We start from the raw sequence: 27,532 nt of genomic DNA on the forward strand, positions 1-27,532 counted from the left end.
CTTGAAACATTACTCACACATGTGTACTGAAACTACTGTATCTCCATCAACAGAAATGTGCCCAGATCTACTGCTAGATGCAGTCCTTAATGCAGCTGACTTAATCCTTCAGAACTGAATGGTGTCCAATAGCCTGTATTTTTCCCCTCACAAAAATAGCCTACAGGTGACCCACAGGTGTGTAGAGAAATTTAAGCGGTTTCAATAGAAACCTTGATGCTGTTTTTGTGAAGGATAATAATGGCTATTGTATTACTGGATTTGTTTTTTAACAAATAATGTATACACCAAGCATTTGTTGTTGTAGTATTTTGGGAAAACAGGTTAAACGACTTGAAATTTAAATCTGCATGGTATACTGTACTGTAGGTATACAATGAGTTGTTGCTAATCTAATACCACTATTGCTCCCTCAAATTACATTTGAAATATTTTTTCGGCTACATTCTAGGCTAGTATTACACCAGACTTTGATTACCTCTACCATTAAGGAATGGAAATCATAGAATGATTTGTATTTAACCAAGTTAAACCATTTACTGTATGTTACTTACATTGCCTGCATCTGATAATGAGATCACTGATTTGCAAGTATCTGACAATCTGAAATTTGAAAAGCATCTACAGTAACTAAATAAAAGAGTGGGGGAAACACAGCACTGATAAAAGGAGTAAAGTTACAGCATGTGTTTGTGCAAGAAGGTAGCTCTGGGAGCTGGTGAATTATGATGCATGGATTCTATTCTGCAGGCCCATTCGAACAGTGAGGGTACGGACTGAGAGAGGCGGGTTATGACCTTATTTTATAGTCCTGAAAAACTCGTGTTCGTGGCGCAGTAGTTAGTATTGGTGCCAATACTTGGGGCCTCGGGTTAAATTCCTGGGTTGTTACCTCGTGGAGTCTGTTATTCTCCTTGTGTTTGTGTGGGTTTCCTCCCAGAGTCCAAAGACCTACTGGTTGTTTAACAGGCTTCAGAGAAAACTGGCCCCGGTGTGTGCCTGCGTGTGCGGCTGCCCTGTCGTGTTCCTTGCACCCCAGGATAGGCTCTGACTTGCACTGCAACCCTGTACTGCATGAAGCAGTTAATAAATGGATGGATGTTTTTTATTCTGTGACAAGTTACTTATGTCGTATCTCTTTAATAAAATGGCAGTGCACCTGGTACTAAAAGCATTTTCATGTTTCCTCCTAATTTGTCATAATTTCCTCAGCTTTTCTTTTAATGGTCCATACTGTATGCTTTTCCTTGCAAATGTAATTGAAAAACTTTAAAAAACAATTTAACAATGTAATTAGAATTTCTTTGGTAAATATATCTTAAAACAGCAGGTCACAGCACAGCATGTCACAGCAAGGCATTCACAGTTTTGATTACTATTTTATTTTATTACACTATTTTCCTTAAAAATATTTTGGCAGAATAATTACATACTGTATAAAATTTACATCTAGTATGGAGTAGGCTGCAATTTCAAGGTCAGTCTTAATTTGTAAAATGTCACTGTGAGCAAGTATTCTACAGTCATTCAGATGCAGTTATTATTAATTGTATCAAATTTAATCACATTAGAAATTACTTAATTTAATTAGAAACAAACTGAAGAAATGTCCCAGTGGGTTTTCAGGCTATTGCCTGTTTTATATTTCTAATTTGTATGTCTTTCTTTCACTGAATTAATTATTCACATAAGGTGAATCACGGGTTTTAATGGTAATTTCAGCATTACTGCTTGTTCACGCTTGATGCGTAAAGTGGTAAAAATCTCATAATACTGCATCACGGATCACACTAAAAATGTTAAACATTCTGCATTGGTTAACAATTGCCACTGAACAAGAGCCAATGTGAGTGTCATCTAAAAGTAAGTTATGTTGTGTTTTGCAGTGTTCTAAGAACTCTTCAACTGAAATAAAACAGAATATGAAATACTTCTTCATTTTTCTTTTTTGAAAGTGCACTGAATTTTAAACACTCCAACGATCTGAGGTATCATTGTTGATGAATAGTCACACAGTAAATCCTCAAACAAAAGAAAGTTCTTCAGTGGAATCACAGTCAGTTTTTTGGGGAAAAAAAATTAAGGACTGAATTCAAGAAACATAAATGAGAAAATAACTTTTTTCTATTTATCCTCAATTAAAGAAGAAGAAACTGGCTGCTATGGGTCCCTGAAGGAGCCCAAATATGTGATTACACAGGGATATACACTTAATTATCTTTTTAGTTTTCATTAGAACACATCTCTAATGTACAACACTTTTCGAGCACATTGATTTCTTTATGTCGAGCTCTTGCACATGTTTAAGATTTAAATATGAGGTGAACTCAGGTCAGATGCTGACAGGGTATGTAATAAGAAACGCTGTCTCACACTGCCATTCCAGCCACCTTTGGGTGCAGTGCAGTATCGCTATGCTAAAGTCACTCTTTGACCAGGCTTCATGGTGGGTGGGCCTTGAGTCCTGCCTTCACAGGTGTTCCTAAAAGCATCATACCTGAAAGTACAAAGATTTACATCACGTAAGAGACAAAAACATTATACAGTATACCGTATCCTTATTTTCACTCCTTAGATTAAGTAACACTTGATTAAAGCAAATTTGACTCTACAGGGTCGTGTGGATTGTATTAACTCGTTATGTTTTACGGTATACTCCTCTTCCCTCTTACAGGATTGGTAATTTATTATAAGCAACAAAAAAGAAACTGGGACGGAGGTGATAGGACATAAATACTGTTCAACATTTTCTCTCTTTTTCCCTACACAAACTTCTCCTTTCAGGAAAAATGAGTCACCTGTGTCAGGTTAATCCTGAAAAAACGTTCTTCAGTTCTTTTCTATAAACTTAATGTATGTTACAGATTTCAGTATAGGTGATAAAAAACTTTATAAGTTGTGTTTTTAGTTTGCATGTAGTATAATTCAGTATTTGAAGATTTTTATTAATAGTAAATGGAGCCTGTATTCTTTTGTATACAAAAAATATATGAAAAAAACTTAATTCTACTGACTCACTTTTCAGTTTCTAAAAAACGGCAGAAACCTGTTTATTAACGGTTGGCACCCATTTAAGACGGCGGTCATTTCAACACAGAGTGCCACGGGCAGAAAAAAGCCCCGTTGATGTGCTATAAGTGCAGGCGTCTCCCGAGATCAAACACAGGGGAGTGTCACTGTGCCAGTAACGGGGAACTCACAGCTCGTGGTACTTCTTCCAGTCCTGCTTGCCGACGGAGGCTCTGGTGCTGGCCAGCGCTCCCGTCAGGTGGGACTGGCAGATGAGCAAGGCTGCTTTGCTGGGTGCTGCCTGTGTGAGGAAGGACTCTTCCTGGAACCAGAGCAAGAAGCACAATGTGTGAGCACATTTTGCTCAAAACACTTGCAGAAAAGAAAACCCATCACTTCTCCTGGAGCACCAGCACGTCACTGTATATGACAGTTCCCGTTAGTATGTCAAGCTTCAGACATCCTGCTCGAAGCTCCTTCTGGACTGACTTATGGTCCCTTTGCTTGGGGAATGATTTTCCAGTGAGCTGGAACTGGAGAAGGCAAGACTTCTCATAGCTGGTACTGAGGAAGATAATTCATGCCACACGAAGCTGGAAAGTTCATTTTTTGTTTTTGGTCTCATCTATTGCTAACATAGTAACATAAGAACAGTTCGGTTGATTTGTCATACGCACACGTGCAATGACATGCCTATTTGCATGTATGCTCCAATACAAAGACATTAAAGGAATCTCCAAAAACATAAACACAGAACTGCACCAACAACAAGAAGTTAAATAACATACAACTCAAACAAAAAAGGGCAGATGAAAAGAAAAAAATGGAATTGGACTTGAGTTTTGAAAACAAGAGAAGGATATTCAGATGTTGTTGGCAATTTGCGAGTTGGCAGCTAATAGAGCCAAGGATCTCTTCCTGGACAAAGCCAGAGTATCGGCTTTAATATCTCAGCTCGGGAGCTTGTTCCATACTGGCAGAGCCCTTGACAAATCCAATGTTACCTCCTCTCCTCTTCCTTTTCAAACACTGTGTTGTGGTTATTTAATGATGCTCACTGGCAAGAAAGGAGCCGTTCGCCCCTTCCTTGTTTTGTAGCCTTTATTTCTGTTCAGAAAACAAGCACAACAAAGTTAGATTACGACTCTTCACCACAGCGGGCTGTGCCCTGGTGCCTCACCATCATCCTGCTGCGGTAGTTGGCCTTGATGCTGCTGATCTCCGCTCGCAGGCGATCTAACTGCTCATGGCTCAGCTCCTGAAATCCCTCCTGCAGCGATGCCATGAACGCTGGGGTGTGGGAAGAGGCAGTGTCCCTCAGCGAGGCTCCAGTGATATCGTGGGTCATCGAGTTTGGTCCCGACAGGCACTGTGAATTCTGCAGCAGGGAAACAGCCATCAGTGTCCAAAAATACAGAATGATTTACAGTATGTAACAAAATCATTCCGTATTTTAATACAACGTGTCTTACGACGTACACCAGATGGGGAAAAAAAATCTACACTCCTGGGGGAATTTCTGGAGATAGAATATTTGTAAGTAACCACTGGTTTATCTGAGAAAGCATAAATATAAAAATATATTTCCCAATTGAGAAATGTTGGCAAAAACTGGCAAGACCGTGCACCTAAATTAATCTGTTAAATGTTAATGTAAGTGTTACAAGTGTTTGAGTCTTTTTGCAAAATAGTCCAATATTTCCTTTGAAACTATAAGACATTTTAGCACTTCAGGTTTAATTATTAAAAGAGCAGTGTACTGTACCATATATAATTAATATGTTTATTTTCACATTTTGCTTTATATTCTCTGCCACGTTCTGTGCGATTTGCCATTCTGGTTTCTCAATAGAGCTATTGAGTTTCATAAGAATGACTCTTCACACCTGAATGACAGGGAGAGAGATGGGAACATACTCAGTGTTATGGGACAATAGTAAAGCGCACAGGATATCAGTTCTTCCTTTAAAGATTTCTGTCATGTCTGAGGTGATTTACAGACTAAGCACACAGCTTGTGTCTATTCATCTCAACACAGGACACTGTGGAAGGTCTGACCGGCTCTGAGAGTATAGGGATCTCTACACAGGACACTGTGGAAGGTCTGACCAGCTCTGAGGGTGTCGGGTTCCCCAGCTCAGACTCGTAGGAGCTGCCGAAGTAAAGGCGCCACATGTTGTGACGCGGGTCCTCTGGAAGCATCTCGGAGGAGTCCAGCAGCACCATGGAGTGTTCGAGCCCGCCCTCCCCCTCGCCTGCTGAGTCGTCTGACCCGCTGCTGTGGTTCAGGAAGATCATGGAGGACAAGCTGACGTCACTGTCCGAGCCAGACCCCACATCCTGCCAGGACAACGCAACACAAAATGGTTCTTTATGGAACTCATCAGCGCTGAGATTCATGATCATTTGCACTAAAAGTGCAAGGTAATTTTTTACCTAAACTTATTTCATGCCTTTCATTTTCCCAGTTCTTAAGACAAGTTAACTGAATTAAACATGTGTAGGTAAAGGGTCATGCAAATTACAGTATCTTCTCAGAATTTTAAGGTTTTAGCACAGGGTAGGGGGAGCACATTTTTTCAAGATCTCCCACAACATTTGGTCCTATTCAAGTACAGAGTCAGTTTACCTGCAGGGCTACTAGTGCAGAGAAGTTTTTTGCCAACACTAAATGAAATGGTGCCCTACACCAGCGCTAAATCTTGAATGCACCTACATGGAGAGAGCTGGCCCCAAGGTTGCTGTGAATTGCCTCTAGTTGAGCGTTGTACAGCAGTGCTTTCAAGTCAGCCCCAGTGAAGGAGTCGGTGGCCGCTGCCATTTGGTCAAAGTCCACATCTCCTGCCAGCGGTACAGTCTGAGTAAGGGCCTTGAGAATCTCCAGTCGGGCCTCCTGTTGGGAACAGAACACCCCTGTGAGAGAAGCAGACCTGCAACAACGCCGCCGCTCGCTGCCCCACGTCACGGGAAATCACAGAGCACACACCACCAAGCTATGCAATTAATCGTGCCACACATAACTGCACGATTGCTCATCATCAGAATTACTTCACGGAAAGCACTGCAGGAAATTTCTTGTTTCCTCCTTGCAGTGTTTCTGAATAAATCTATTTTTTTCCCTTTAGTCTTTTAAATGCATATGATCTTATCTGCAAATCACCCAGGTTTTTTTAATTAATTTTTCCCCTTATTTCAGGAAGGAGTGTTGCTCTTTCGATTTCTGCATTTCTAATTGCTCTCTAATGGAGAAAGTCACAGGGCGTGATAGTCTACCTGATCAGGGGGAGGACAGTACAGAGACTTGTCCAGACGACCGGGTCTCAGAAGGGCCGGATCTATCAAGTCAGGACGACTGGTGGCAGCCAACACATACACCCCTAAGAGACAGAAAGCAATTAACCTTAACTAGGGTAGAATTTATCCAGGATGCAAAATATGGGTCAAAAAGTACAAATTAAGCCTGAGAAAAAGGTGGTCATGACTTCAGTTCAAAGTCTCATCCAAAGGATAGCCACTCCTATGGTACTGTGTCTGTGGTCTCCATAATGGTTTGGAAATACTATAGCTGAGGGACAAGCACCACCTACTGGTCCACCAACGGCATATACAACAGCGTGAGCTCTCCCATCCCAGTGCTGGTGAGGTGAGGCCCAGCTTCTGAACATGACCCAGGCCTCATTCTTTTGATCTCTTTAAAGTTACAATTTGAATGTATTTTTCAAGTTAACACAAAGGTAGATAAGTCAAACTTACCTCAGCATTTTTGTAAATCTGCAAGCTACACTGCACCTGCTTTCCTCAGAACATCTGCTATTTTAACCACAGGTAATCAATAATCAAGTCCCTTTTCACTGTTCACATGTGCGTTTTGAATTAAGAAAATGCGTTGTTCTCAGATGACCACAACAATTATGACATTCATATATAATAGGCTTGTCAAGTTTAAAGGATAAAAAGAGCCAAAAGCAGAGACAGTCCAAGCTATAATATGCAGTGTTCCCATCTTTTGAAACCACATAGCTTCCACTTCCTTTAATTTGTAATACAACAAAAACACGGCGTTCTGTTAGCAGTTAAAATCAATGCTCTTGAATCTGAATCTGAATTACGATAGTGTAGTATGAGAAGTACTGTAGTTCTCCTGAGAGCCGCATTTCTTTCTTTTTGTTTGTTGGCCTGCGAATGTGAAGGTTTTGCAGGAATGCAGTTAATCTCCTGAGCCCATCGGGCCTTGTGATGTACAGCACAGAGGACAGCCCTACCATCCAGCCTCTCCACGCCGTCCAGCTGAGTGAGCAGCTGGTTGACCACACGGTCGGTCACTCCCGTGCTGTCGTGCCCCCTGCGAGGAGCCAGGGAGTCAAACTCGTCAAAGAACAGGATGCAGGGCTTCGCAGCCTGGGCCCTGGCAGAGAGAGTTACTGTAAATATCATTTTGTACATGATGGCACATATTCTATAAGAGATTCAAGCCACTCTGCCATTGGCTGACCTCCTCAGTCCCCAGTAATTCTTTCTTGTCACGGGCTTTTGACAGACAATGCACACATGCTTGAGAGAGCGGTGCAGTTCAAAACAAACCTCTGAAACACATCGCGCACAGCCAGCTCACTGGCTCCAATGTATTTGCTGAGAAGTTCAGGCCCCTGAAAAAGCACAGCAAAGGAAAATGGTGTGAGCATTTCTGTTTATCATTGGTTAGCTGCTTTATCCACCATTTCTGGAAAGTCCAAATAGTATACTGTTCTTGTTACAAGTCACTCAGTGAGGATATTTACATTTTCAAACAAAGTCAGTGTGAAATGTTTCTTTTAAACTTTTCTGCTTAAGATGACCTCGTACAGTTTTTCGTGAATTTGCAATGAGCATGTTGAGATGACAACAAACATCCATTGTTAGATTTACTGTGTTGCGGCCATCCCTGCAATGTTAGCTTACAAATCAGCCTTTCTGAAAGGAATTAGCGGAGGTAAACAGGTCTTACAAGTACAAAAATCTGTAAGACTGTATTTGTGGTACAAATAAATAAACCCACTTCGAAAAAATGCGACCACCTGTCAACTACCAGATGACATTAATGGTGACCTAAAGTTCTTGGGAAAAAGCCATATTTTGGAAAGAGTTGGGGATAGGAAGCCTGCTGCACCTTGATGCTGATGAAGTTCATGCCGCTCTCCTTGGCAACAGCTCCTGCTAGCAAAGTCTTCCCTGTGCCCGGAGCTCCGTACAGCAGCACTCCAGAGCGCTGTCGGATGGGCAGACTTGCAAACAGGGCAGGATACTGGAACACAGGACAAAAACCATCATGAACCCCACAGGAAGAGAAGGTGGGAAAAAGGGAGGGGAATTCAAAATTGATGTCAGAGCTCCATTCCAACCCTGGGCATTTTCTGGGTATTTTTGTTTTAATTGTGAATGCACAAAGCACTAAACAATAAATATCCATTAATTAGGTGATCATTACAGCAATTATCTAGAAAGTAACAACCGTCGTGTGTGAATTTTGTCCCAGTGTCAATTATGCAACGGTGCAAAAGCCAGGCAAAGGGCTGAGAGTGCCACATGTTCCTGAGCCATCTTTACAGTCTACGTTAAACTGTGCCACTCGGGAGCAGATACTGATACTTGTATAGTCAGACACTATTCATTATAGACTGAAGTTGAGCAGATGCTGTGGGCCTCAGCGCTGTTAAGCAATGGCCTACCTTTGCTGGAAGCTGAACGGTATCCATCAGCACCTGCCGGACCTCCCTCAGGCCCCCGACGCAGTCCCAGCCCACCTCAGGGGGGGCGTTCAGGCGGGAACTCAGGAGAGAGGGCGGGGTGAAGCCTCTGAGTGCCTGCTGGAAGTCAGAGGTGGCCAAAAACACCTCTGAGAGGAACAGACCCAAGCTGGGTGATTTAGGATTGGAAACACGGGGGCATCTGGAGAGGATGCCATGCTGCATTCATTACTCTGTACCTGTGCAACCCTAAACCAGCACAGGTGGTGTGTAAAGCACATCTCTTAAATGCTTGTTGAATTTACCTCAGATCGCTCCTTTTGATTTTGATTACAAATAAAGGGGTGTTTTCAACATTGATCTGCTCACGCTTACTCCTGACTCCCCCCACGTAGCCCTGGAGAGATGACCAGATCGCAGCCCAATACATTTTAGTTCAAGAAAAAACTAAACTACCCTTCAAATTAACCTGGAAAAACACACAAATAAGAATAATAAATGCCATCCTACATTATTTTGTGTTTTTTTACGTAAGAAAAGAATACAAACTGCTTGAATTGTATCCATCAGTATTTGGCTCTGTATTTCATTGAGCAGTAAATACATCCTCTATGTCTAAATCTGAAAGGGCTGTCAGTTAACATTCTCAGATGTGTCTGTACTCACCTCATTTAAACGTAACTATCCATCAAGTGAATTCATACAGAAATGTGATCAACATGTCAAATTTGAAGATCAAGCATGCTTCAGTGATATTTTATGGCAGTGAAAGGATCATGCAAATTATACTGAACTAGACATTTATTAAGTGTACAAGCAATCCTTGACGGCTCTTCCTGGTGCACTGTGGGTAAAGCCCTTCCCGGTTGGCTACTATTGGAGAAGACTGAATGGAGTTTGCATGATGGTCTAAAGTGCGCTACGCAGTACCTGAAGCTGGGCTCCTGCTGTGAAGAACACTGGCGTGAACTGCTCTTTCAACCAGCAGGGTGAAATCGCTCGCCAGGTAACCTTCAGTTTCCCTGGAAACTGACTCGAGTTCCAGTACTCCCAGGCAATCTTCAGCAATGTTGCTTTTGCTCTTAATTATTGCTCGAAGAATTTCACTTCTTTGGGCCTGCAAAACAACATAGGGACCAGAAACGTTTTGAATATTAACAAACATTTTCAATGGAATAACTTACTACATCAGTCAATGTAACAATACCACCCTTTTGCAAATAATCCCCAAAAATATTAAAAAAAGAATTAGCCTGGAGTGCTCTGTTCATATGTCACTTCAATTTAAATTAAAACATCTTTCATCTTGTTCTAAAGTGCTTGAAATACTATAATATTCCTTCAGCAAAGGACATTCTTTGTATTGCCCTTTCACGATACAGTATTAAAATACCGACTCACAATTCTCCTAATAAAGAAATGAACAGTGTAAGAATAAAGGTAACTGTCAGGCTATATGAAGGGGGAGGCTCTAAACTCTAAGAGCTGTACTGTATCCCACTGATACAATATCCCACAGCGAAGCAGTACCTGGCTGGGGCGGGGAATCTCCTTGATGCACTGAAAGAAATGAGAGCCCTGCGCTGATGTCAATGAAGGGTGGAGGGTGTGCTCACTCTGGCTGGTAGCAATCAAGGCAATCAGACTGCCGTGTACAACAGCATCACTCACTAGATCCCTTAAGGCTGAAACAACAAAAGAGCACAAAAACCCCTGAGATGCAAAGATCTCTACATCAGTCATACTGTACTTCAAAATGTGTCCCTTTTAAGTTATTTATTGAAATGTATCCATAGCATCCCTTATTAGAATTGTAAACTTAACTTCAAAGTAAATTCAATATTCAATTGCTTTCCAAGGTTCTGTTACTGTATGTCTAAATTGGCTCATATGTGATAATGCAGATGATCAAGACACAGATTCGGAACAACATGAATTATTTGTTTTTATTACATTAAAACCAATAAATGGTATTTTAATAAAACTGTACTTTTATAAATGCTATGCAATATTTTAATAGGATAAAAGTGCAGCAGGATGTTAATCTACAGTGTACTGAAATGTAACCCTGAACATAAGAACATAGTCAAGGCTACAAATGAGAAACGGCCATTCGGTCCATCCCGCCCACTGAAGAGTTGTCATGATCCAAGGATCTCATCCCGACATCACATGAAAGAAGACAGCCGACACTCTCCCTCCCACAGCCCCACACCCGTCCCCTGAGAGTGCGAAGAGTACAGCCGATCGACTCCCGGCTGGTGCGCTCGTGGGCGGTGCCCCCACCCTGGGCCAGCTGCTGGCTGCGGAGCGCCTCCGGGCCGTGCTCCTGCTCGGGGGCGGCCACGGCTCCGGCCAGCTGCTCCAGGTCGTCCAGGAGCACCGCAGAGGGCTGCCTCCACGCAGCTTCCTCAAACGCCTCCTCCAGCTTCTTTCGGACCGTCTCCCCTCTCTTCCCTGCAAATGCCACAAAGCGGGAGCATGAGACGAACAGCCCGAATGGAACTATTGGGCCAGCCGGACCGTAAAGGACCCCTGCAGATGTAGATGGGTCTCCCAGACTCGACTGGCACACTGCAGAGACAAGGGCAGGTCCAAGGTTTGCATCTCTGCTCCATCGAAACTGTCATTTCCACTTCACTTATTCTTAAATATCTTCTGAAAGATATGAGTCAAGAGTGGCATGGTGGCTAGCACTGCTGCCTCACAGCCCTGCCCTGCCTCACAGCCCTGGGGCCCTGGGTTCAATTCCTGGGGTGCTCTCTGTGTGGTTGTAGGGTCCCCCTGTGTTTGTGTATGTTTCCTCCAGATACTTTGGTTTCCTCCCACAGTCTAAAAACACACTGGTAGGTTAACTGGCTTCAGTAACACTGCCCGTGGTGTGAGTGTGTGCATGATGGTGTCTGCCTGCCCTGTGATGTACTGGCGTCCTGTCCAGGGTGTATCCCGCCTTGTGCCTGTTGCTTGCTGGGATAGGCTCTGGCTCCCCAGTGACCCTGAATTGGGTAAAGTGGTTAGAAAGTGGAAGGAAGGAAGATATGAGACCAAAAGGATCTGGTAAGTCTTGCTGTGCCAGATGAACACTGAAGCCACTCCGATTACGATGGAAAACCACAAAAGTCAAAATCAAAAACAATGGACAAATGGGAAAAGATGGTTTGTAATTACTAAAGGCTTCATATTATGCAGAAGGCAACTTCAATTTACAGGTGAATTAAAGAACAAAATAATATACATAAAGAAATTACTGGCTTATGACTTATGAAGTAAGTAAAGTGAAACAATTTTAATGGTAACAAAAAACAAAATAATTACATTTACTCCAAATTCACAGACCATTGCCAGTGTTGCACAGCTTTATCTGGGAGGGGCCTTACTCTTACCTCTTAGTTTTTTACAGTCAATGACTTCTACATGAGCATCCAAGACATCCGCTGCTTTTCTGCAGAGAGCTGTGGCAAGAGCTGTCTTTCCACTGCCCTGCGGGGTTAGTCACAGCACAGTCAGTGACGATTTCCTAAAACAACCTTCCATTAAAGCGCCATGTTAACTTTTCAGATCAAATATTACTTAATGCAACATGAAAAGGTAATAATAACTACATACAATGGCATTCTAAAAAAACTGAAACACAGATTCATATTATATTGAAATAGTTTTTGTAGGTTTCAATACACTGACTCAATACAGAAAAGTTTATGATACACAGAGATGCCCAGATACTGCTACTCCTCACTCAGTGTGTGCTATTACCTTGAGTCCTGTGAGGAGAAGTGCTCCGTTCCTGAGCCCTGATACTACAGACAGCAGCTCCTGGGAGAGAGGGCGTCCCATCAGGCTCTGAGAGATGTGCTCAAAGGCAGAGTCAGCAATGTCTTCCACTCCTCTGCAGTGTGAAAGATGGACACATTGTCACAAGGTTACTGTGTGGTTTATAACCCAGCTACTCTCGGCAATGAAACTTTTAACTCTGTAATTTACAAGTTTTGGTTATTAACAGTCATTTCTTGGGTGAAAAAGTGTTTCGGTTTCTGTGTTTTGTGGCTCGAGGGGGTAAATGAAATGAAGGCTTGCCATGTCTCTTGAGAAAAAGACTTACCCCAGAGATTCTACTGGTGGGGCGAAAATCTCGCTGGGATCCTGTGCTTGCACAGATTCTGACCCAGCTGTCTGTGGATACCTTGATAGCTGCATACAAACACATTGGACTTGAGATCATCACAGCTAGTGTACTGAAAGGCAAAATCCAGTTAAGATCTGCATAAAAATAATACTGGACAATCATCTTAAAAGACTAAGTGAACTCCTTTCAACTCTATAGAAAACAGTTAAAAAGCTGGTTCCAAAGGTAACTTTATTCTTTACAGTTTTTGTTAATTTCTGGACCAAACGATAATTTCTGTTTTTACACGGCTCGATGGAACCCATCATGTTACATGAAAAACACAACTGAATTCACTTTCAAGTCAGAATACGTGAATTCAATCACTGGAAACTATCATTACCTTAAATGAGCACAGAACTCCAATCGATTAAGCAAACAATAATCAATAACCCACCTGTATGTCTGTTTTTTCCAGCAAACTGGTCGTCAACATGAAAACCTCATCTGATTCACCGTTTCCTGTCTTTTTGGATTCTGGCTTCGTCACAGTCAAGGCAAACTCCATGTTTTCTGAGAAATTTTAAGTAGTAGACCTCAGCATTATAGTTGAAATTCTCAAATCAGAGCAAAGGCTAAGCAACATCATCCTGTGTATCCTGACCTAAAAGTAAGAAATGATCATCTGATAGGATCAAACCCACTTTAAAAGCCAAGGGACCTCTAGAACAGGTTTAGTTAGACATGATACCAGTTAATGGCTTATCCCATTCACTACTTTAAAACATCCTCCTCTTCCACTATGGCTCCGAATAAATGATCAGTAAAACACTTGCCTTCATGGACTGGAAAGGCGACAAAGCCAGACCTCCCTGTGAGCCAAGGCAGCTCTTCATTACTTTGAGCTTGCAGCCAGTCCAGGAAAGCAGACTGGACATCCTGCTCCTTGACCTTCTGCGGCTGAGGAAATGTAAAGATTAAACACTTCTGTCAGGTCTCTTAGTTTCAATATGGGCAACTGAGACATACAGTAAAAGCACTACAAGGCTGGAGCAATTTCTACACACAACAGACACAAACAAAGACAGGCACTTTCACTTAAGTGGGGGTTTCAGAAACAGAAGAGAAGCTGTGCTATACAATAACTAGACCAATGACTCCACTCAAGAAAAATAAATACTCTAAAGAAACCCATGTGCTTTACACTTCTAGCAAAGATACTTTTACTCTTTTTAACTGGAGAAAGCTTTGCATTTTATGTCCTACAAAATCTACGGTTCAACTCACCAGTGATTGCAAGGGCTGCAATCGGACACTGGATGCTATTTCTGGGACTGAGTTTAATGGCTGTATTCTAACGGCTGTGCAGAAATCAATGCCCAGTCTTCTTCTAATGGATTCTGAAATCTGTGGACAATAAGGATAATGAGACACACAGGCCGGGATTTGGAAAACAATACAAAGCAATATTGAAGGGTACTGAAACGTACAGTTATATCAGTCATTTAACCACTGAATCAATGTGATATACAGTATTTGACATTTCCCATGTTTGTTCACCCAAAGACATTGAACTCCTTTTGAACCGCACTTAGAATCATTTACAGTGAGCGGCTTTGTTAGGATCCCAGTTCCATTTGTTCACAGAACACATTGGAATTCTTTATAGAATCTCCCAGCTGCCAAAACAGTGAGGCAAATAGGCTATTGCTGTATTTTTTTAATTAAATGTATATATATACTGTATACTCCTGCTATCCTACAGGTGAATCAACAAGATTCAAGGGAATCACTAGAGTCAAAAGCATCAACTACACACATTTAGAAACCTATTTTAAACCCTTTGTAAACATTCCTGTCACCAGCTCCAAACTGAATGCAGCTCTGTGGCTGTAATCTTACTGTATATTGACACTTTCGTGTCGAAGCAACATCCTTTCCTACCCCTTGTTTACTCTTCCGGAGCAATCTGAGTGACGTACTGTACCTTGCTACGGTGTCTCAACCCGAGGTCTGAACCCACCAACTCCAGTAACGAGTCTAGAGCTCTAACCACTGAGCCATGCTGCGGCCCCCCACTCACCCACACCCTCCCAGCGTAGGGCATCCCTCTCCTGCTGCCGCAGGCCTGGGCGTCTGCCAGCTCCTCAACCCCATGGCATATGATCCTGACGGCCAGGGGCTCTGCGGCGCCCCCTCCGGACCCGAGCTGGTCTCCAGCACCCCGAGCCTCAGGGCCCCTCTTCCTCTCGGGCTGGGACAACGTCCTGTGCGGCTTTTCCCTGGGTTCCCTGGGGCAGTGCAGCTTGGACAGCCGGCCGTAGGTGACAGCGAACGGGGCCCCGCCGCGCGCCGCGCAGGGGTGGCGCCAGGGGAAGACGTGGGCTGCTCCGTGAGCGGGGCTCTGCCGGCCGGCAGGGAAGGGGGCGCTCCTGCACACTCTGAAAACAGAGTCCCCGAGGACGGGCGGCACCGAAGGGACAGCGGGAAGCTCCCTCTGGGGGGCAGGGCTCCCGGCGAACATGTATCGGATCAGGCTCCGCAGATCACGCCTCCCTCCGGGGGAGACGCACGGTGGCGCCCCGCAGTGGGTGCCTGACGCGTCTCTCCCCGGGGCATCGTCTGGCCCGTGCGGACCCCGACCCTGACTGGCATCTGCTTGCCAGTTCGGGAGGGCAGAAGGGCGTGCCGGGCTCTCCCCGTCTCGGCGCAGCTTGGGGGAGACGATCAGCTCGGTGAGCTGCTCCAGCCGGCCATACGGAGCAGCGGGCGTGAGGGCAGCTGGAGCCGAGCAGGAACAGGAAGATCAACGCGTTACAAACAGTCTGTCACTGTTACTCGGAAGACAGGTGCTGGACCAAACTTTACATAACAATGACACATCTATGGACTTAACACACAACATATGTGTGAACAATATTCTTTTTTTTTTGCTGGCTGGAGTTTGGAGGTTGTAATTGTATGAAGATTAATCATAGGTAAGAAGTCAATACCCAGCTTACAAGAAACCACTCTAAACTTTGCCTCACACTAGGTTAACTATGTCATGGGAAATACAACCATAAATAACACTGACTGAAGTCAAACTTTCTTCTTTTTTTCTAATGCCAGCCAGGGACTATTTCTAACAGCAAGCTCAATGGTCATTAAAACTAGCTTTAGTACACATCCAAGAAATCAGCAAAAGAGGCAAAAACATTTATTATTAAGTCTCCTACTAACATTGACAATCTCTTTTCCTCCTGCTTATGAATGAACACCTGCTTCACGTATTTCAAAATTAAATACCTGGAGACCTGGAGCTGGGATTAGGCTCCCTTAAACGTGTAATAGGTGTGTTTTACACACACAATAAAGTGACTCTTGCTGGCCTGTTTGTTTCTGTGTCCACAATAATGCATTTTAACAAAGGTAGGTAGGTTAGGTCCCCCTTTCAGGCCATAAAGACCCATGGAGAAAGGGAGGCAGGGGCCACCATTCTTTTCAACCATCCAACTCTGGAGGTGGAGGGGATGTGGTCAGCATCACGCTCCGGCCAGCCTGTTACCCCCGGAAGGATTAACCCCCGGTACTCATTTGGAAAGCAGGCTGAGTGGACCTGGGTGTCTTCAGGAAGGAATTAGAGCAAGCTCCATCACTTGCCCCTACCTGGGGTTGAACCCAGGACCTTCCAGTCAGGAGCTAGACCTCGCATTTCAACAAAACAAAAACAAAATGAGTGCAACATCTTGCAGAGGAACACACGGGTCTCACGCCACTTAGGTCTTAAATCACCCAGTGTAGCACCGAATACCTGCTACAGAACAATTGCAGATAGAGGGAAAAGTCACTGCAAACCTATCCTGACATAGATGACAGTGTGCTGGTCCACCCACACGGGAAACAGTCCGTTTGGATACACGACCCTTATCTGGTCCAGGAGGCGTCGCTCAAGTGCTGAGCTGTGAAGCTCCTGAAAGAAAAGTGACAGCCCGTCGTCAGCTCGTGTAATCTCAGTGGGACAATAACGCACCTGCGCCATTTTTATCACATTTAAGTGATGTTCATTCTCACTTCTGACAAACGCATGATTGGGTCAGTGGGAAGAATTACACTGGATCATCATGAATACAGCACCTATACATATCCAGGCAACAGTATCAACACCACTCTATTAAATATTATTATCCCAAAATGTGAATATTCAAGTTAATTTGTCATATACAGTAGATGAGAGCATTTGGTTTACATTAAAAAATTGCAGACTAAACATACCAATATCTCCCAGTCATCAGATGACAGTGGTTCCACTAACACCTGCTGAATGGAAAGGATCTGCCAGCAAGGTCTGAGAAATGCCTGGAAAATAATGTAATAAAACTTCACACATTCACATACAGTATAAAGAAACAGCACATATGTAATTATCACAATAATCGTCATCATAATGGTAACTTCCTTGTGATAAGAATGATGTTGTTAGGCAAACATAGAGTGAAGCTCAAGGGTTTGTCATGCAGTAGGTGGGTGTCTCTGTTTTGAGGTTGTGCTTGCAGCCGTTTGTGTAAAATATGACACCAGGAATTCAGGAGCTGGAGAAGCTGTCCATGACATCCCTACCTGCTCTCCATCTTTGATTCCAAGCCTGGCACCCAGGTGCCTGTTGACCTCTACAACGCTCTCCCCCTGGAATGAAGACTGCAGGCATTTCGTCCAGCTGAGGTAGACGGGTTGACAGCGGTCCCAGGAGAGCTCAAGAGCTTGGTTCTGATTGTAAACGCAAAAAGAAAACAGAAACAGAAACAACTCGCATCGCAATCACGCAGCCAAGGTCTCATCCCGTGGGGAGTCTGTTAAAAGGGTCATCTCCAGCTCCTCACCGCGGAAAGGTTTCACATGAATCAATTAATCAAGAAATCAGTTCTAGTACAAGACCATTGAGTCCAAACGAGATGAAAATGAGGAAACCCCCCTGCAGATACCGGACCGTGGCTGTCAGCTCTAAACCCTGCGCTGTATTTGAGTATCCGTCTCAGCTACGATTTAGACTCAAAGGTGTAAAGATTCACCTTAAAAGCGAGTTTAGTATTAGAATGTATTTCGACATCTTTATTTAATTTAAGTCCTGACTCCAAGCAAAACGCAAGCATTGGCTAGATACATGGATATTACTAACACGACAACGTAAGGTCTCAGAGTACTACCTCTTGAAGGCGAAGCTGTGAAACTAAGCTTGAAGAGAGGTGCAGAAAACAGTTTTTAGCATTATTAAAAACTAAAGTCACTGGCTGTATGCCATGGCTTCCCAGCATTGCTGCCGCAGAAATAGATATTACAAGATACTGTACAGCAGCGCTTCACCACCTGCAGAGAGGGGGGCAACGCGAGAGACTCGCTCTCCGGCTAGGAGCTGTTCAACAAAAATCGTCAAAATTGAATATTTTGTAGGTGCTGCTGCTGTTCGGTATTACAGTATCGAAAGCTTTGCTGTGCACGAAGATTATGTATTTCCCCCAGTACATCTCTGTGTAAATGAATTATTTGGTATTAATTATCTGTAACCCTAAACGTAAATGAAACATTCTTTTTTTTAAATCTTATTGCAACGCGCATTGACATTCTGCACCAGTCCCCTAAGTATCAAAACAGGAACTCGGTTTTATTTTTCATTGGTTTAAAGCTGACAGACTACAGCCTATGGTACTGTACAATGATACGGGGGCAATCAGCGCCAGAGACCTTCCCGATTGGTCACGCTCGATTAGCTCTGTGTAGGCTGTTTCTGCCTTGGTAGAACAAGATGGCTGCCTCCAGTTGGAGCATCCCGGAGATTTTAAAACACCACCAACAAACAGATGTTTGTTATACAAGAGCTAAATACAGGGAAGGGAGGAGGCCTAAGGCTGTCAAGGTTAGCTTTTTTCTTTTTTTCTGTGTTTGTCTTTACCGAAATGATTGTTTCTTTACGTAGTCTCCTATATCAATTATTGTATTCTGCTGGCCTCAAGCTGTCAGACAAGAAACATCTTTAAACTCTTTCAGATTAGAATATTGCTTTTAATGCGGGTTAACGAAGTCCAGCACGACCACGGTATCTTCAACCCAGCAGAGCTCTATTGGAGCAGTCTAAGAAGACTGACTCTTATTTGTTGACGGTGACAAAAGTCAAAAGCAGCTTTAGGAAGTGTAATATGTTCTATTCCTTTTGTTTAGGTTTATACTATCAACTTGGAGTCCCGCTGCTTGTTGGTCCAGGGGGTGCCTGCGTTGGGGGTGATGTCTGAGCTGGTTCAGCTTTTTGCTCTGTATGGAGTGATTGAAGAATACCGTGTGTTAGACGAATATCCGTCAGAACAATTCACAGAAGTGTACTTGATAAAGTTCCAGAAACTACAAAGTGCAAGGTAACAGTTCTGGTATTTTCATTTATAATACCACTTCCCACCAGTAAGGTAACAGTGGTCTTCCTAGCATTTGGATCGAATTCACATTTGTGTTTCTTGTTCCGTTTGCTGTTTGTGTGTGTTTTTTTGCTAACTGCTTGTTTGTGATGAACTGAAGGACAAAACGTTATGCCAGCAAGGCATATAGCCTACTCGACAATAAAATCTGGATTTCTTTAAGCACATTAATTCGAGTTAATTTTACCTGTTAATTGTGAAAGTGCAGACTGTTCAGTAAATATACTGTGACTGTGTGATTTTAGTAAATATCCCTTTATTTTTAATACAACACCAAAGAAATAATTGCATTTTAAAATGTTGATAAAACGAAAAATCATCAGTGTCCCACAACTATTTAAAATATTTTACCCAATACAGAGTAGCCAAACGGAAACAGGATGAGAGGAGTTTTTTTGGTGGACTTCTACATGTGTGCTATGCTCCAGAGTATGAAACGGTGCAGGACACCAGGGAAAAATTGCAGGACAGGAGGAGGTATATTGCAAGAGTAACACGGAATAAAGGTGAGCTCTTTAAAATAAAAAACTGTTCAAATGTCTTGTGCTGTAAATATAATTTGTTGATTCATGCTTTAGTCAGAATAGTCCTAAAAGTTCAGAAGACCTTCCCATTTAAAGCTGGGGGCCCATATTTGTTCCACTCTTTAAGTGTAGTTGATCACTTACAAGCATTTAAAAGCTTTGTTAGGAGGTCTTATGTAATAGTTATGAATATATAAAGACAAAATCGATATTTGTTTTTTTTTACCAGACCTTGTGGATTTAATGTGCATATCCTGAAATACTACGAGTGTTCTGGAAGTCAGGCTTCTTATTTTCTTCCAGGAGGAGACCATGCTAATACAGAGAAGAAAGTGGAGAAGCCTAGTACATCTGAGGAAGCTGCATGTGAACAACCGCAAGCTGAGGAAACTGGCGATGATGGTGAAAACGTCGAGAGCTGGAATGATTATTACGGCTATCCCATGCTGCCTCCTCCTCCTCAGGAAGACATCCCTGGGCATCAGTCGTTTGGTGAACAGACATATTTTAACTTTAAGGGACTTCCGAAAGCGGGTTCTTCATCTGAAAGGTTCAGAGTGGTGTCCAGGAATCATTCAGCTGATCACAATAAGAATTCCTTGGAGGATTCCTTAGAGTCTGTTCATAAAGATAAGCGAGTTCACAAGGACCAAAAAGATCCTGTTGCTGTAGTTAAAAGCAGTACTGCAAGATTCATACCAAGAACCACACATTTACAAGAAAGGAAAAGAAAAATGGAACAGGCTGGGGAACTCTCTCTTTTGGGAATTAACAGAACAAATGAGACAATCATTGGACCAAAACTACCAGAAACACCCAAAGTGGATATGGGAGATGATTCCCTAAACACTTCAGTCGACTTAATCAGATCAAAAATAATTAAGGTGAGTTGCAGATTTTAAGTTCTTTATAAACCTTCACTGTCTTAGCATTTAATTTCTCACTGTTTCATACCATTATTCTCCATTTCTGCTGCTGTTTAGTAGGCTGCTAGAGCTGTTAAAACACAAGCTATCAGAAACCTCACACATTACAGTACTTGTAAGATATTTGGAAAGGCTTTGTACAGTAGTGTAGTGTTACAAAACTGACAAGCATATATGTGAGAAGAACTGCCAAGCTGGCTTCCATGTGCATAACTTCCAATAATATGACTATATGATCTGAAATGTCTATAATCCTGTCTCTTTCAGTCCACATATAGATTTCCAAATAATACACTGGTTCTCAGATCTGTACCTGCATTTGTACATAATCCATTAATCCATTATAAGCCACTCATGCTTTTTTTTCCCCACCACCACCTTTCCATCTCTCCTAAGACTATTCAGTAGGAGACATATTCTGCCTCAAGGCACCATGGAGTTTTCCTATATTGTTATAACTGTGTTGGGGCATTTTACCATATTTGTTTTTTCTTTTGCAACCAGATCTCTTCGGTTCCAGAGTCAAAGCCAAGAGAGCAGCAGACAATTGCCCCAAAACCACGCAGGAGGATTTAATTGTGCTCTTTACACTGGGAAACGGTCTGCTCGAGAGCAAGGAGCTGTGTGAATGAGGATGAGACATAACACATTGATTTCCGAGTGGCTCTAGAAGGTCTTCAGCATTCCAAAACTGTCATTCTCGGACATTAACTAGAATAATAAGAAGCCCATGAAATCACTTTGATTAAATTAATATTGTTATTTGAAAGGTGCTGAAGAAACCTCCTTGCTAAACAGAAGTAGGAGGAACAATCCAGATAAGCATAAGAACTAATACAGTCTGGCGTTAGTGTTTTGACCTTAAAAGGCATAACAAACCCACAATGTTTTGGCTGTGAAATGCAAAAAATCCCACAACATTTTAGCTGTGAAGCCTTCTTCAGGCACACATTTGAAGACGATTACAACTGAAACATAGCTTTTTTTCCCCCCTCTTTCTACTTTTCAGCATGGAATTCACTTCCACTGGTTCCTTAGCAGCTAACATGCTGAGGCAGCTCCCAAGTCCAGAGAAGTCCTTACTAAGGCAATCATATGGCAGTACCATGGAATGGTTATTAATGTTAAGAGAGAATTCGATGATTCCTAAAATACACTTCATGTCTGAAATATATATTTTTACAGAAATCTAAAATCTTAGTAACTTTGGAAGTTTTCCATTTCAGAAACTTGTACAGTACAACACCCTCAAAGAAAATTGATTATAAACTGGCTTTACATAAGGACAGGATTAAGTTTGTTTGCAATACATCCAAATAAAAGTTTATTTCTTACAAAGCTAGTCAATCCTACATTGCATAATATTATTTAAGTCTCAGTAGTATTCTGGAACACCTGCTGTTCAAATGCCAGTATACTCTGCAATACAAAGAGAAAAAAGATCAATTTGTTTTGAATTGTAGATGATAAAGTATTAGCATTAGTAAGATTAGTATTAATCTTTGAGATATTATAAAAATGTTACAATATACTTATCTACAAAAGCAAATTTACATTTTTAAAATAAAAGCATTTCTAAGTATATTTTGTCATGTTTAACATAAACACACCAATTACACAAATTCCTAAATCTGTGAGATTTGCCACCATATTAGAACTAAATTTGTGATGTGTATTTACCGTTAAATGTAGTTAATGTAGTCATGATGTAACGTTACATCTCTTGTAAGCATTAAAATCTGGCTATAGTCTCTGAGTTCACGTGCTCCACCAGTCAGTGTGAAGCTCTCTTTTAATTGGGTACCTTTGTATCAGGAAGGCACATTCCAAAGGCTTCAAGTAAAAGGTTTTCATCCTGCACTGCTTTCTCAAAATCTGTGTATGAAAGTCTGCTGTCGTGGTCATGGTCCTGTAAATAATAATGAAGGTTTATTTTTGTATTATGAGTATAAAGTATTTGTGTTTGTATCCTGAGAATTTTCCTTTTTTTTTCCTGTCTTCGCATTATTTTTATTGAGAAAATGTAATGGTACCATGTTCAGAATAATTTGATAGAGTATTTTTTCTTCACTTAGCTTCCTTACCATAAATGTTGAACCTGATTTAGTAGTTGGCCGCACTTTAAAAACAATCTATTTTTTAATAAAAGCTGGCTTGCACTACAGGATGAACTACTTCTTTCAAGTCTCAGTACAGACAATATTAAATGCATTAATATTGGGTATATATGTAAATATAGTTGTAAGATATAACTTGAAGTGTAATATAAGTGAAATATTCATGATAACACGTTTATGTGTGTTTTTACAGAATGTTGATATAATGTGTACTAGAAATAAACTGAAGTATTACAAGTCTGTACATCTCAAATACTGTATGCTTAAAGGTTCACTTTGTACAGATGTGTAAACTGAGCAAACTTTCAAAGGTTACATTTTTTATTAGTATTTCTTAAATACAAACTCAGTAAGAGTGTAGGGGGAACATCCAAACCTAAGACCAGCCTTAAACAAGGTTTCAGCTCAATACACAAAACAGGAATAGTCTCACCATCTTTTTCAGTGTGATCTCTACCAAGTCTTTGATCCCCTCATCTGGGTCTTCCTCTGTGGGTTGTTTTATTAGGCTGTTTTTCAGCATGTGGAACATCTCTTCTCGAGAAATATATCCATCCCCATTCAGGTCATAGACATCAAAACAATCTAAATCCATTAAAAAAAAAAGAAAAATCCCAGGTATGATTCATTATAGAACATGTCAACACTTATCTAGAACTTATACAAAGAGAGGCTTCCAAACTGGATGGCAGAATCTATCCAGAATGTAGGATGAGCCCTGCTTACAAGTTCGGAGACTTGGGAGAGAGTGTGCGATTGGAGACAGTCTGCACACAGTGCTGAATTGCAGGCAAGATAAGGATATATTATTCTCTCCGAACCACGGCACTCCATTTACTGAATAGCATTCTGGAACAAGAAGCTGCCTGTCTGTGTGTCTTTGGTCCCATGAGTTAATGGGAAGATAAAAAGCGGGCATTAACAATGAAGAAATATAACCAATGATTCTCATATGTGTACTTAAGTGTACAGAGCAAACTATATTGAATTGCATTTAAAACCAGGAACGAGCGTTGTGGGAGTATGGAACCAGTTACTCAGCCTTATTGTTGAAACCGATACCCTGACATCTTTCAAGAAATAGCTGGATGAGAACCTTGGACGAGTTAACTACTGACCACCAAACGGGCTAGATGACTGAATGATCTCTTGCATGTAACTCGGAAACTTCTGAGACTACAGCATAATGTTTATCTGGCTATCATGATAAGCAATGATATCATAAAAAAAAACTTTGTGGGTGAATGAACACACTCTTATTTTCTCTACCATATTTTCACCCCTGGGTTCTGGTAGGAGGTATCGCAATATTAGAACACTGACCAATAGATTCAAAAACAGTTTCTTCCCCCAAGCAGTCATTATCATAAACAGCTCAAATTAGCACCTGCACTTTAAGGTACTGCACTGTTTGCACTATGTCCTGCCTTGGCTGTATTGTAACGTCTATTGTCTAAATTTTTTTCCATGTCTGTTTGTCATTTGTGCCTATTTTTTATTATTTTTCTACTGTTATTGGGTACAGCTGAATGAGTAAGCATTCCAATACACTTGTTGTATATGGCAAATAAAAAAAAATCTTGAATCTTAAAATATATTCTATTCAGAATCAACATGGAGGCTATCTTAAAAGTATAGGTGAACAGACAACATACTCGCATACATTTGATCTTTTCATCCAAGGTCCCACGCAGAAACACAGACAGTCCCTCCACCCATTCTTTTATGCTGATGTAACTGTCGTTGTCCTTGTCAAAGGCACGAAAGACTAAATTCAAAATTAAAAACAATTTTCACATTGTTAGTGAAACGTACTGAACACAATAGAAAATGTCGACTTTGACCTATCTAATTCTTTCTAAAAGTAGCCCATCTGTTAAAATTTTAATACAGAACCCATTTTTGAAGAAAAAAATAATCACACTCTCATACAACCATCTACAGACGATGCAGATATTGAAAACCTTAAAGATCATTTTGTCCTGTTGCCTGAGAAATGGGCTCTCAACAGGGATTTTCTTCCTTAGTATATTTATGTCATCTACGAATTTATTTTTACGTTAAACATGAAAAACAAACCACGAGATCATCCTCTTTTGCTAATAACTATTGGAGGGGGGGAAAGGATAGTTTTTTTAAACATTCTTATGGTAAACCCTTTCCATTCTCTCTCATGTGTGCGACCAGCAGCTCGAAGCTCACCTCTGTCCATAATCATATCGTCCGTCATTCCAAACGTGTTGTGCAGCACGTTCCTGAAGCGCCCTCGGTCCAGGCCGCTTCCCGCCCGCCTGTCGCTCTGCTCCCCCAGCAGGGCGTTGAACAGCGTGATCAAGCTTTCCGTCTCGTTCTTGTCGACTGGGCGCAGCATGTCGGAAGACAAGACAGATCGGCTCTAGCCCATAATGATGGATTTGTATAGTAATACAGCTTATTGTACATGATGAAAATAGAAGCATCACCATATCAGACAAAACTCAATGAGAGTTATTGTGCTGTTTAGACAGTGATATATTACAAAACAGTGCAAAAGCTTGAAAGAAAAAGGAAAATTGAGAAGGGATGAGGATTTGAACTCCTACTTCTATGTATTAGTTATTTGAAGACTTCACATTGGTAATTCCCAATGGAATTTATCACTTAGGTAAATAAGAATTAGCTGGAGAAAAAAAATCCTGATGGACCCACTTTTCAATCAATCACTAATTTATTTGTAAAGTACCACTGAAGGCATTATTATAAGCAGGGAATAATCCATCCATCCTTTTCTAACCACTATTTGAGGGCAGTGGCTCTGTGGCTAAGGATCTGTGCCTGTGGCTGGAAGGTTGCCGGTTCAAATCCTGTGGCTGGCAGAGGAATCCTACTCTGTTGCTCAGGGGGCAAGGCCCTTAACCGCAGCTGGTCCAGGGGCGCCGTATAAATGGCTGACCCTGTGCCCTGACCCCCAGCTTCTCTCTCCCCGCCTGTGTGTCTCACGGAGAGCAAGTTGGGGTATATGAAAAGACAAATTCCTAATACAAGAAATTATCTTTCCAATCTGATCTTATTTCCAATTCAGGGTCACGGGAGAGCCTGAGCCTATTGTTGCAAGCGACGGGCATAAGGCAGGCTACGCCCGGGTCAGGACGCCAGTCCATCGCAAGGCACACACACACACACCAGGGTGAGTTTTCACAGAAGCCAATTCACCTACCAGTATGTCTTTGGACTGTGGAAGGAAACCCACAAAAACACACTGACTCCTCGAAAATACAGTAGCACCCCAGCTCCGGCATTGAACCTGCGACATAACACTAACCAGTGCGCCACCCTCATCAGGGAATAATTACAGTTGTTATTGATTTATACGGCCGACGCTTTTCACCTGTATTTGTATCAGTTTTAACAGTTCGGTATTTTTAGTGGGGAAATTGAACTTCAATTTGAAGTGAGGATCAACAGCCGTGTCTCGTCTGGCACTTGAACCCACAAGTTCAAACGCCTGACTTCTGGTCCCATGATGTAAAGTACACATAAAGTTTGAGTCGAATAATACATTATGGATCACTCGTGTTCTCCTCTTACATATAAAAACATACAACCTCCGCTGGTTGAGCTTCTGGGAAAGTTTATCTAGACTAACTCTGAGGTTAATTAACTTTCTCCATCGCCGTTCACATTTAAAATGGATACTGCAAACTGGCTATTCAACCGAAAATCTAAAGCATATTTATGAATGTCGCTCTTCTTGTCATAATCAAAGAGCACGTTACTCACGGAAACAAGGTGCAATTCACGAAATAGTATCTATTTCTTTCAATATCAAAGAGATACACAGCACTTCCTTAGAGTTGAACTCAATGGCACACGAACAAGGTACTGCGTGTACTGTACTTACAGTGTTTCACTTGTCTAGACAGGGATTCTGCAAGTTTTTGTATATTTTTCCTGTTCATCGCCGACATTTCCGACATTTTCGCGATTTTTTTTTCCGATTTCGACGTCTTTAACAAGAAGGACGGTAGAAAACACAGACCTGGCGTCAACCCTAGTCCTGTTGGGACGGCTGTTGCTATGGAAACGCCAATCCGCTTTGAGAACGAGCCGTCGGTGCGCAGCGGAGCTCCTGCCTGTGACGTGACTTCATACAGGGATTGCAAGACTGAAAAAAGCACTTTTTAATGGCATCTCAAAGGAGAGAAACATCCTTCTCGGCTCTAGGTCAGTTATTTCAATTTTCTTTTAAAACGTCGTGCGGACTTTGCAATTGGTATCAACCTGTTTCCAGTTCTTAAGTTTCAGAACCTCCCTCATTCAGGTGCATTATCAGTCCTATCAGTCTCCGCTCGTTATAAATGGATCACCCGTTGAGAGCTTTTTAGATAGAAATAAGAGACACATTCTTTAGTAGAAAGCTGAGGAGGAACTGTCTAAAGTTTTTTTTGTGTTGAAGTTATTAGCAATATACTCAAGGGTATTTTGAAACCTATAAATGCAGAAAAGTTCAAATTAGGACCCGTAATGAAGAGCCCAGTTTGAACGAGAAACAGCAGGTACATGAATAGCCCAGGGCCAAGACGGAGGCTCACTGCTCTAGGTACTGCATCGCGAGGATAGATGGCTTAATTAACATAAGTGCTGCTAATCACCTCGGTAAATAAGAATTAGCTGGAGAAAAAAATCCTGATGGACCCACTTTTCAACCAATC

At 41.9% G+C, this 27,532-nt stretch overlaps 3 protein-coding genes across 3 annotated transcripts; 1 reads left to right on the plus strand and 2 right to left on the minus strand.

Annotated features, from left to right (window-relative positions):
* Positions 1–1,363: 1,363 nt before the first annotated feature.
* On the minus strand, positions 1,364–18,308 carry pex1 (peroxisomal biogenesis factor 1). Its single transcript, XM_088929702.1, has 24 exons — positions 18,018–18,308; positions 17,434–17,580; positions 17,089–17,172; positions 16,672–16,786; positions 14,918–15,615; positions 14,122–14,241; positions 13,671–13,794; positions 13,292–13,407; positions 12,832–12,920; positions 12,486–12,618; positions 12,116–12,212; positions 11,019–11,189; positions 10,263–10,417; positions 9,663–9,849; positions 8,715–8,881; positions 8,156–8,290; positions 7,591–7,655; positions 7,272–7,414; positions 6,283–6,386; positions 5,726–5,902; positions 5,119–5,349; positions 4,190–4,387; positions 3,201–3,331; positions 1,364–2,497 (listed from the first exon to the last, which is right to left on the minus strand). The coding sequence occupies exons 1-24, from the start codon at positions 18,123–18,125 to the stop codon at positions 2,413–2,415; spliced, it is 3,780 nt and encodes a 1,259-aa protein (XP_088785828.1). The 5' UTR covers positions 18,126–18,308; the 3' UTR covers positions 1,364–2,412.
* Positions 18,309–18,605: 297 nt separating this feature from the next.
* On the plus strand, positions 18,606–22,884 carry rbm48 (RNA binding motif protein 48). Its single transcript, XM_088929811.1, has 5 exons — positions 18,606–18,724; positions 19,027–19,217; positions 19,635–19,780; positions 20,102–20,682; positions 21,229–22,884. Exons 1-5 carry the CDS (start codon positions 18,614–18,616, stop codon positions 21,298–21,300), a joined length of 1,101 nt encoding a protein of 366 aa, XP_088785937.1. The 5' UTR covers positions 18,606–18,613; the 3' UTR covers positions 21,301–22,884.
* clxn (calaxin) lies at positions 22,021–26,964 on the minus strand. The gene is made up of 6 exons (XM_088929813.1): positions 26,722–26,964; positions 25,044–25,199; positions 24,505–24,609; positions 23,275–23,426; positions 22,529–22,633; positions 22,021–22,143 (listed from the first exon to the last, which is right to left on the minus strand). Exons 1-6 carry the CDS (start codon positions 26,795–26,797, stop codon positions 22,093–22,095), a joined length of 645 nt encoding a protein of 214 aa, XP_088785939.1. The 5' UTR covers positions 26,798–26,964; the 3' UTR covers positions 22,021–22,092.
* Between the last annotated feature and the right edge of the window lie 568 nt (positions 26,965–27,532).

This window comes from Atractosteus spatula, chromosome 12 (assembly GCF_055471065.1).
Source record: "Atractosteus spatula isolate fAtrSpa1 chromosome 12, fAtrSpa1.hap1, whole genome shotgun sequence".
Classification (NCBI taxonomy): Eukaryota; Metazoa; Chordata; class Actinopteri; order Semionotiformes; family Lepisosteidae; genus Atractosteus; species Atractosteus spatula.